Source organism: Myzus persicae, unplaced genomic scaffold (genome assembly GCF_001856785.1).
Source record: "Myzus persicae strain clone G006 unplaced genomic scaffold, MPER_G0061.0, whole genome shotgun sequence".
NCBI classification, from domain to species: domain Eukaryota; kingdom Metazoa; phylum Arthropoda; class Insecta; order Hemiptera; family Aphididae; genus Myzus; species Myzus persicae.
Window position 1 is genome coordinate 1 of NW_019101535.1, and position 10,633 is coordinate 10,633.

General features: G+C 28.9%; 1 protein-coding gene across 1 annotated transcript; it reads right to left on the reverse strand.

Annotated features, from left to right (window-relative positions):
- Positions 1 to 2,830: 2,830 nt before the first annotated feature.
- Positions 2,831 to 8,397, reverse strand: LOC111029449 (probable aconitate hydratase, mitochondrial). Its single transcript, XM_022308451.1, has 13 exons — positions 8,324 to 8,397; positions 6,586 to 6,811; positions 6,298 to 6,423; positions 6,051 to 6,209; positions 5,840 to 5,990; positions 5,038 to 5,213; positions 4,842 to 4,971; positions 4,363 to 4,520; positions 4,040 to 4,298; positions 3,665 to 3,870; positions 3,485 to 3,582; positions 3,074 to 3,422; positions 2,831 to 2,965 (listed from the first exon to the last, which is right to left on the reverse strand). The coding sequence occupies exons 1-13, from the start codon at positions 8,392 to 8,394 to the stop codon at positions 2,831 to 2,833; spliced, it is 2,244 nt and encodes a 747-aa protein (XP_022164143.1). The 5' UTR covers positions 8,395 to 8,397.
- Between the last annotated feature and the right edge of the window lie 2,236 nt (positions 8,398 to 10,633).

Consider the following 10,633-nt stretch of genomic DNA (forward strand, 5'->3'; position numbering starts at 1 on the left):
TAATTTTAATGCTACAGAAACGATAACAAGTTTCAAACAAATAACTTAAACGTCTAACATTATTAGACTAGAAAAAATGAAATAAAATTGCAATTTATTGCTTATTACCTATGCGATTAAATAGTACCTATATTGTGTTTCAAGTGCGGGAAATGAGTTTCTCCTAGTGGCGCTCGACGTGTGTGCCACTATTCAAAAATGTTTAACAAGCGTCATGCAAAGAACTTAAAATATAAATAAAAGATATAAACAAAAGTTTATGTTTTGTAAGTGCCATGGTATAGGTTTCAGTGTGTAAATGCGCAGGGCATACGGCCAGCACTTTTGGGGATTTCCACTTTAGCGTGAGCTGGACGGATAAAGATAGCTTTCCAACACTTCAACCATCATCAAAACTTTCGGTGCAGGCTTGATAAAAATATAATTTTAAAAATTAGCAAAAATGCTTGGCATATCCTCTGCACAACCATACTCTGAAATCTATACCACGGTCCTCGTATTACATAAACTTTTGGTTACATCTTAGATCCCTCCATTACTTTTGCAGAGGTCGATGAACGTAGAATAAAAAGTAGTATGTGTGGCGCTCGTGTAGGCAAGCAATGGCAAAGAATAATTTTAGTAAAAAAAAAGTGTGGAGGAAAAGGTAGTAACACTTTATTTTGGAGAAAAACAGTACTTTATGTTTTGGGAAAAATAGATCCGCCTCTAGAGGCCACTAGTATAAATACGTGAGAAAATTTGTACAAAAATCATCTATAATTTTGACTTTGTTAGGCAATTAGGTAGTATGAGTCCGACACTAGTTTCACTATAAGAAAGAAAGACACAATAAATAGAGTATATTAAACTGGGAATATGCAGAGAAAAAACTTATGTCAGGCTCAGTGTGTACTCTCTCTGGAAAAAGTATACACAATATTTGAAAAGTGAATATCATGATGATACTAAAATATTAACAAAGATAATTTTTAAGAATATTAACGTTCAACAAATAAATAATAAATCTCAACTTTGATAAAATACCACCATATGATAAAAATACAAATAATAAATATAAAAGGACAACTCGCAAAATGTAAACTATCTTTAAAAGGGTATGTATACAAACTCCATTAACCACAAATATCAAGACTTAACGCCGTCCAATGTCATTTTAAAACACAAATTTAATATAAGTACAGTATACAGTGTATATGTATCAACAAAGTAATTAAAGCACAGTCTTGTCTGTAAAAATGAAATATGTGGAAACTATGGATACAACTGTTGTATAGTTTTTTGAGCTGTAATTAAGAAGAAACACGAACGTAATACTCATTCAGTATGCGCATAACACATACATCTTGTGTTCAGGGTTGACAACTTAAATCACACATACAATTTATTGTATACCGCTTGTTCGGAAACACGAATAAAAATTGTTCTCAGGCTTTCACCACCAAAGACACACATACATATTGAACCAGTGTATAAGCAGCCTAAGATGTGGCGCCAACGTATGTTACCCACGATTACAAACAATTGTTAAACTAATAACACAATATCTTACATTAAAGTACAATAATTGTTAAATGGGTTTTGCGTATTAACCCTGAAAACAAATTCTGTTTACCTTATATATATTATATACCTACGTGTTCCATTATTTTTTGGGTACAACAACTTTTTTCACATATCATTCTTATGGAGAATACTTTTTAAACAGGCTCAAAGATAAAAAGTAAATAGCAAAACCAAAAAAAGTTCGATAGTAATATAAAAACGAATACGAGATGAAATGTAGATTAAATTATGTAAACTAGCAATTCTCAAATTATGGGAGTGGGATAGTAGAGGACGAATCTTCCCATTTTTTCAATGTAATATACAATAAATTAATAATTAACCCATATATTGGTATAAAACGGTAAACATAAATGATATAATTTTAATGATCAAATACAGTATGTTAAAAAAATTAGCCACATCCTTTCCATGGTGATATCATTTGGCCACCACTGAACACTGAACACTCCTAGATTCTTTAAAACAAAAAAATACCTAAATATTTTCCTTTTCCTTAGGATTTTATTATAACGAATCGTAATAATATTTTTCTATCATACTACTTTTCGAATGACAACAGTTTTAATTTCATATTTAAAATCAGAATATTTTTCCAAGTATTTCTTTACACACAAATTGATTTTAGGAAGATAAGTTTATGAGTTGCAACTTATAAGTTATAAGTATTTATAATAGGTACTTATAATATTTTAAATGCGTAATAAAAGCTACCTACTAATATAAGCTATTATAATATATATTTTAAATGCGTATAACTCATAAGCTACTCGTCCAAATTTCGATTTTTCTATATCGAAAATCAATATACTTAGAAAAATATTTTAGTTTTGGCATATGAATTATATTTATTAATATAAAAAAAACTAACCGTGTGGCTTTTAAAAAAGTTAAATCATAATAAATGTTTTAAAAAAAATTCATATTGAGCGAAGCATAGCCTGAAAACATGTGTAATTTTTGTTTGCTGAAATGACTACACGTTGTGAACTTGCAAATGTATACTACCCTAATAAAATATAAAATATTTCTGTTTTATTAACTCGTAATACTAATCGATCGCTTAAAAAATTAAACGTTTCTAAAAAAAAAAACAACAATATATCTATAAAAATTATCAATTATTTCTATACCGATAATCGCATAATGCTCAACGCCGGAATATTGACTAAGTAAATTATTTAAATTATTAATTAAACTTGAATCGGTATAAATTACTTACGTCAACTGCGTGATTTTACTAATTGATTTGTAATCAATCAGATTAATTAGCCAATTGCTTCATTCTGTTCAATGAACTACCGGCCTTAAACCATTCAATTTGTTGTTCGTTGAATGTATGATTTAGTAATATTTCGTCACTACTTCCATCAGTGTGACATAATATGCATTTTAAAGGCTGAAATAATAAATCGTATTAATTGGATATTCCAACTTATAATGTTTATAAAATTTATAAAGTAAGTTGAAGTAGGCAAAAATTATAAACTGGCAATTATTATTTTACCTTGCCAGGAGCGAACTGGTCAAGTTCGACTATAGAAACTCTATCACTTGGTTGAACTTTATCATAATCCTTAGCGTCAGCAAAGGTCAAGGCTAATAATCCTTGCTTTTTCAAATTTGTTTCATGTATCCTGGCAAAAGATTTGACAATAATTGCACGTCCTCCCAAATGTCGTGGTTCTAAAGCGGCATGATCTCTGCTACTTCCCTCGCCATAGTTTTCATCACCAAACACAACCCACGGTAAACAATTGGCCTTGTACGCTCTAGCCGTGTTCGGTACTGCATCCCATTCTCCTGTTTCCTGGTTTTTTACCTTATTCATTTCATTATTTTCTGAATTAGTTGCACTGGAATAATGAAAATAACAATTTTATTTTATTTTTTAATGATAACAACTATAACAACTTACGTTAAAAACATGTTATTTGAAATATTATCCAAATGCCCACGATATTTCAACCATGGACCAGCAGCAGAAATGTGATCAGTTGTACATTTTCCTTTTACCTATTGAAAAGTTATAAAAAATAAGTAAACTTAATTAAAAATAATAAAATCATAACATGCATGTTATTTAAGTGAAACATACTTTAATAAGTATAACAAGGCCTTCAAAATCATTGCCGTCCCAAGCTTCGAAAGGTTCCAATAGTTGAAGACGATTGGATTTTGGATTTATATCCACACTTACAGATGATCCATCAGCAGGCGGAGCTTGGTATGTATCTTGACCAGCATCAAATCCCTTTTGAGGAAGTTCGTCGCCAAATGGATTGCTCAATTTAAATTCTTTACCTTTAAAAATAGTTGATATTATGTCTATAAATATATGAATATAACACGAGTTAATGGAAACTCTTTTCACGAACGAAACACCTTGGACAATTGCAACGATACAATTATAAATTATAGAAACAGTATAGCTGCTATCGTGACAATAGCCAATATGTACAATTTAACTAACCATCAGCACCCTTGATTGTTTCGGTTGTTGGATCAAAGTCTAAACGAGCTTCAATGGCTAAGGCAGTTACCATCTCTGGAGACGTGACAAAAGCATGAGTCGCTGGATTAGCATCGTTTCGCCCAGTAAAGTTTCTATTGTAAGAGCTCACAATGGTATTCTTTTCACCCTTTTTTACATCTTTACGGTCCCATTGACCAATACATGGACCACATGCATTAGCTAATACAGTACCACCAAAATCTCTCAGTGTTTGCGCCTGAACAATATTATAATTAAAATATCTACCAATAAGTCTAATTTAATATTTTATTATTTTATACTATTCCATCTCTTTCAATTGTTGCTCTGATTTGTTCAGATCCAGGAGTGACGTTAAATGGAATTTTTGATTTACGTCCATGAGCTATTGCTTCTTTTGCAATTGTAGCACACCTCGCCATATCTTCATAACTTGAGTTTGTACAACTTCCAATCAGACCTGAAATTTAATACAATAACTTAATATAATAAAAAAACTATATTATTTTAGTATTTTTATATGATGATAAAATGGTTTTAGATCCACGGTAATATCCATTATATTTTTATGGGTAATAAAATATAACTAGCTAAGAAAGCTGGAGTGTTCATCCATGAGTTTAAAACTGTTTTAATGCCATCATCATATAAATGTAAGAATTTATATTATATGAGGTGTTCGTTCATTTCCTACTCGAAGAATAGGTCATTTGCAAAAAAAAATTAATTTAAATATCAAAGGTTGGAAAATGTAATACAAGATTCCTCATAAGTGACTCACCAACTTTAATTTCAACCGGCCAATCGTTTTTTTTGGCATTTTCTCCAAGTTTTGAAATGGGATGAGCGAGATCAGGCGTGAAGGGTCCATTGACATGAGGTTCCAACGATGTTAAATCAAGTTCAATTAACTATATTGATCACAATATAATAAAATATTAACATAACATTGTAATAGCACAAAGAAAAAGGATTACCTGGTCATAATTACTGCCTTTGTCAGGAGTTAACAATGATTTACTGTGCTTCGCAGCTTCTTCGGAAATATAACCACGTGAGGTAGCTTTTAAATAATCTGCCATTCGGTGATTGAATGGGAACAAACTAGTGGTGGCTCCAATTTCTGCACCCATATTACAGATGGTGCCCATGCCTTTGTAAATATGATTTAATGGTTATTACAATTATAGATACCAACTACCTTAAGTCGAACACCCAGCCTTAAATAAAACCTAACTGGACAATCCACTTCCAGCTGATAGTAATAAGTACATTGTGTGTAACTGATTGTAATCAGAAATAAAGGAATATGTGAGTAGGTATGATTTTAATGTAATTAATAGCTTGTGAGCCACAGATAAATAATTAGTTAAATATATTAATTAAATCGTCATTGAACCGTCAAAATCAATCGAGTATTTTTAGATTTAATAAGGTTGAGTCATTTACTTTGCTATATAAACTATATATAATATCCTATAATATACAAAATTGTATCCACTCATAATTAATATTTTATTATCTGCAATTAATAATGATAATCTTATAATACAAACAACTGTATATGTTTGTTTCGTAAGCAGAAATTAAAATTATGTGCGAGCCACCCTACAGCCACATAGGTATATTTGTTGAAAACCAAAGTATTAATTTCCCCCGATTCTCGAGCCTCATGGAATCTATTATTTTTTTTTTTATTGAAAATGATCCAGAAGTTTTGGAATCTATAGAGGACAAGGAATGAAATATTAATTTTTATTGTTTATATAGACATGTTACCTGTGCATGATATATTATCCACTCCTGGTCCATGATATTCAATTACAGCACCTGTACCTCCTTTGACTGTTAAAATATCTGCCACTTTAAGAATGACATCCTTTGGTGTAGTCCAACCTTTCATTTTTCCAGTCAGATGGACTCCAATAATCTATATTTAAAAATTAAAAACATCAATTAAAATTATTAAATAATAATAATTATTGATTACTTTTGGACACTTCAATTCCCACGGAAAATTAGCCATCACGTCTACGGCGTCCGCACCACCAACTCCAATACACAAACCTCCAAGTCCGCCACCATTAGGTGTATGCGAGTCAGTCCCGATCATTAACAATCCAGGAAAAGCATAGTTTTCTAGAATAATCTACGCAAAATATTATAATTAAATTTTTTTCTTATGTAATTTGATACAAATATTATAGCTAATATTTTTTTTAAAATTTGTATTATACTTGATGAATGATCCCTGAACCAGGACGCCAAAAACCAACTCCGTACTTGGCGCTAGCTGTTTTCAAATAATTGAATACTTCTTCGTTGTCTTTATTAGCTCTCTTTAAGTCTTCTACTCCGCCAATCTGTTATTAAGAAATGTTTTATGAAAATAATATATTATTTTAACTGCTAAATAAATCTAATTTACTTGAGCTTCAATTAAATGGTCACAATGAATGGTCGTTGGTACAGCCACTCTCTTCNAAATAATATATTATTTTAACTGCTAAATAAATCTAATTTACTTGAGCTTCAATTAAATGGTCACAATGAATGGTCGTTGGTACAGCCACTCTCTTCAAGCCAGATGACATAAACTGCAGCATAGCCATTTGAGCAGTCGCGTCTTGCATTGCCACACGGTCAGGTCTTAGTTTTAAATAGGATACACCACGTTCAATGTGTTGTTTGGCCGGGTCATCCAAGTGTGAATAGAGAATTTTTTCGGTCAAAGACAACGGTTTTCCGATTCTGTTATAAAAAAAATTATTAAAAAGTGCTAAATGAATGATAAAAATGTGATATTTTATTTACGACACCATGCAGGTACATAATAATTGCATGCATTATTTTAATTTGTTATTTAAAATACCGAAAATGATAAACTATTATTAAATTAATTTCTTGTATATTATTTATGTCTTTATAAATGTATATCTTATTTATATCCTACAATTTCGTAATTTCTAAGGTAGAGAACCGTATGGAATAGAATACCTATTAATATAGTAAGTAATAATACTAATAAATAATCTTCAGGTACCTAGTTAATAGTAAAAATGGTTAATTCACCGATATCACTATATCATTACTAATTAAATGTAAACTATTAAAATTGATAAGAGCTTTTTGCAAAAATTTACTACTATACTTGTAATATTTTGTGATGATTGAGGTGAGGCGTTATTCCTGTTTATCCATAGGTCCTTATACCTCAGGTTTAGAACAAAATTTTTAACAGTTCTCACATATTGACCCCGTGATTATTCGATCATACCAATTATTTGATCATAATTTAAATCAATATTATCCCTCTTTTTGTTATTTAAAACCCTCTGGGGTAGGTAAACGAAGCCACATACTCATATGATTATAACACTTAAATCTAAGTGTTTCCTCATTTCGATTTTACTATCATTTTTTTCAGAATGCAAAAATATAAATTTCGTATACAGAACAAAATTTAAAAAAAAAATTTGATCAGTAGAATACCTAACTGTAACAATTATGTAGACCACTGACAGTTTCGCTATTTAATAGACGATAGGTGTTTGTAAAACCAACCAAATGTTTGGTCTGGTTATTTTTGAAAAAACATAACTAGGTATAATTTTTCTAATTTTAAGGAAATAAGGTATTGTTCGCGCTTAGGTACAAAAACTAGAACATTATCATCTTCACAATAATTATAATTACAATGTTTTTAGTTCGAATATATTACTTTTATATACCTATAGGTCTTCTGATATAATAGAAATTCAAAAACAAGACTATCAGTCTTCAATTTATCAATGATTTCGAAAATTGAAGATATTTATAATGTTTAAGCAGTCGAGTGATTTAATTTGTCGATCCCTCGAGGTTTTTATAGAGTCTAGAAAAATATATAATTACGTTACTGAAGTAGGTATCACAATTATTTAGCTACCTCGCGTCTTGTTTTACACATATGAAGTTATTTAGAATAGGAATTGTTTCGAGATAAAAAATGTAGATAGAATCAATTATGTGGGTTTGTCCATGATTTTGAACCTAAATATTAAAAACTGAAAGGACGCCACTGGTCACTAAGATGGAATGTATCTCAAATTGTAGTACTATCGCATATAGTCACTACATATTTCTTTGAAAGTGCTTGGACGCTCCCAAATTACTTTATCTAAGTCTGAATCTAGTATGTGGTCAAAGTAGATGCAATTATGATATTAAAAAGAGATGAAAATAGTTTTATTTGCAATTAATAAATAATGTATGGATACTTACTTATCTTTCACAATTTTTAAGTTTGACTCCAACTTTTCGTAGGGCAAAATGTTTTTGTCAAATATGCTCATCGCTGATGCTCTTCTAACGGTGTTGAACACAGCTCGCTGTTTGAAAAACATTGAATTCAAAATCATATTCATAACGTATAATTTAAATACTTGAAAATCTGAATTATTTCACTTTAATTATAAATAAAAAAATTGTGATCTATATTTGACTATAGTTTATAATAGAATGATTATATAATGGAATATATTAAGAGCATAAATTAATTGTAAACAAACTTAATTATGCATAGTTACGAAAAATATTACAATTTAGAAAATGGTTGAACGTTATATTTTTTAATATTTAAATGTTTTTAAAACAACTTCTGAAATGATTTGGTTAACTTTCTGATTTTTTTAGGTACTCTAATATATTTTTGTACAGATTTTAAACTATCATAAAATTTAAAAAAGTTAGATTAATTTTTGAATTTTAAAGTACAGTTCATAATAATTATCATATTATTATCAACATAATATTGTTTTTACTTCCAATATAGTCTTATCAATAAAATTGAACTAAGGAATTTCGCGCTGGATATAATAATATAATAAAAATAATGTATAAAATATTCATGTATATTATACAACAATAGTTTTTTTCTGGTGACGGCTCAGTGTGATAAAATTCAGTAGGTAAGATGTCTTTTACATCACGAACAACAAATTATGTTATGGTAGACTGCCAGTAATAAGTAATGACAATTGGGACTTCAAACCCATAAATTAAAAATATCTGTACTAGAGCTGATGCTATTTAGTTTATTATTACCTATAAGTATCAGTGAATTAGAATTCCTAAATGAATAATACTATTTATCAGCAATAACTAAAATTTATATAATATATTTATTTTTATTTTTATTTATACATATTATATATTGTATTATTTTTATTGATATCTAATATTTTAAAATGTAATACGAGATTCCTCATAAATTTACCTACCTTTCACAAAAAAAAGTTTGACTGGAGTCAAATAAATTTTTTATGAGCGTTTAAAGTTTAAAATGTTTTGACATCGCAGAATTTTATGAAGTAAATTCACGAATTATTCTTAATTTGTTGTAATTCAAACACCAATAACTGTAGATACTAGAAATTTTTACTATATGGTTTATTTTATAATTTTTTAAACATCCAAAAATGTTAATAATATTTTGACTAATTTTGAGCTATTTATAGATATTTTAATTTTCAATTTTCATCGTTTTTTTTCTATAAATTTCAACAAATTTGTCTGGTGAAAAGGTTAAAAATTTAAGTCAAGGTTCCTCATAAGTTGTCATAAAAAAATTAAAAAATATAAAAGATACATGGGCATTGTTTTTTTTATAATCATTTAAAGTTTCAAAATCTCGAAAATTTGCTAATTATTTTGTAGTTACACATTTACGAAAATTTCAATTTTTATAGTTAATGATTGAAGATTAAGTAGTTCATACTGTCACCCAAAAATCTAAAAGACAAAAGAACACAGCTGTTTCCTTGATGCTATTTTCAATTTAAATTTGGACGAAAACGATGAATAAGGAACTTGGTTATTTTGTTGAAGTTCAAAAAAATTTTTTAAATATAACGCGACCGACCGTTTCTAATCACAATCATGTTTAGCATAAAATTATATTAATATTGTTTTTATAATTTATGTGTAGGTATTATTTAATTTTTATACAAATCATCGTAATTAATAAAAGTACTAAGTTATAGGTAGGTACTTAAAAGGCTAAGCCCTAGTGTAATTTTCCAAATATTTAAAACAAGTTCAAACTAGATTGAAAATTCTACCAGAAATCTTTCTAAATCATGAAGATTTTAGAAAATCTCCTGTTTCACAGAGACATTGTACTCCAGCAGAAGTTAAGAATCTGATTAGAGTTGCATAGGCCGTATGGGTATTCCGAAAAATGTTGATCCACTACTTATAACTGCTCATCTTACTTAAAATATTATAGTTTATTAAAACAAATTGACTACTCGTTTAGTTAACTGCATCAGTTTTCAACATAATAAAATAAATAGTCACCTTATGTTAATACCTACTTAATAGTGGTGTACTAGTGTATATGTAGGTAATCTAATGAAATGTAATATCAAAATATAAACAATTATACTTTAGTAAATAATATTATTTGTAAAAATGATGTCATAGATTTTTTTAAGTTGAAGAAATAACCATTAACCAACTTAGGGCTTAGGTTTTATAATGTAGAAATGTTGGTATTAGTTGTTTTTCATTGCCACCCCTAAAGATATTCAG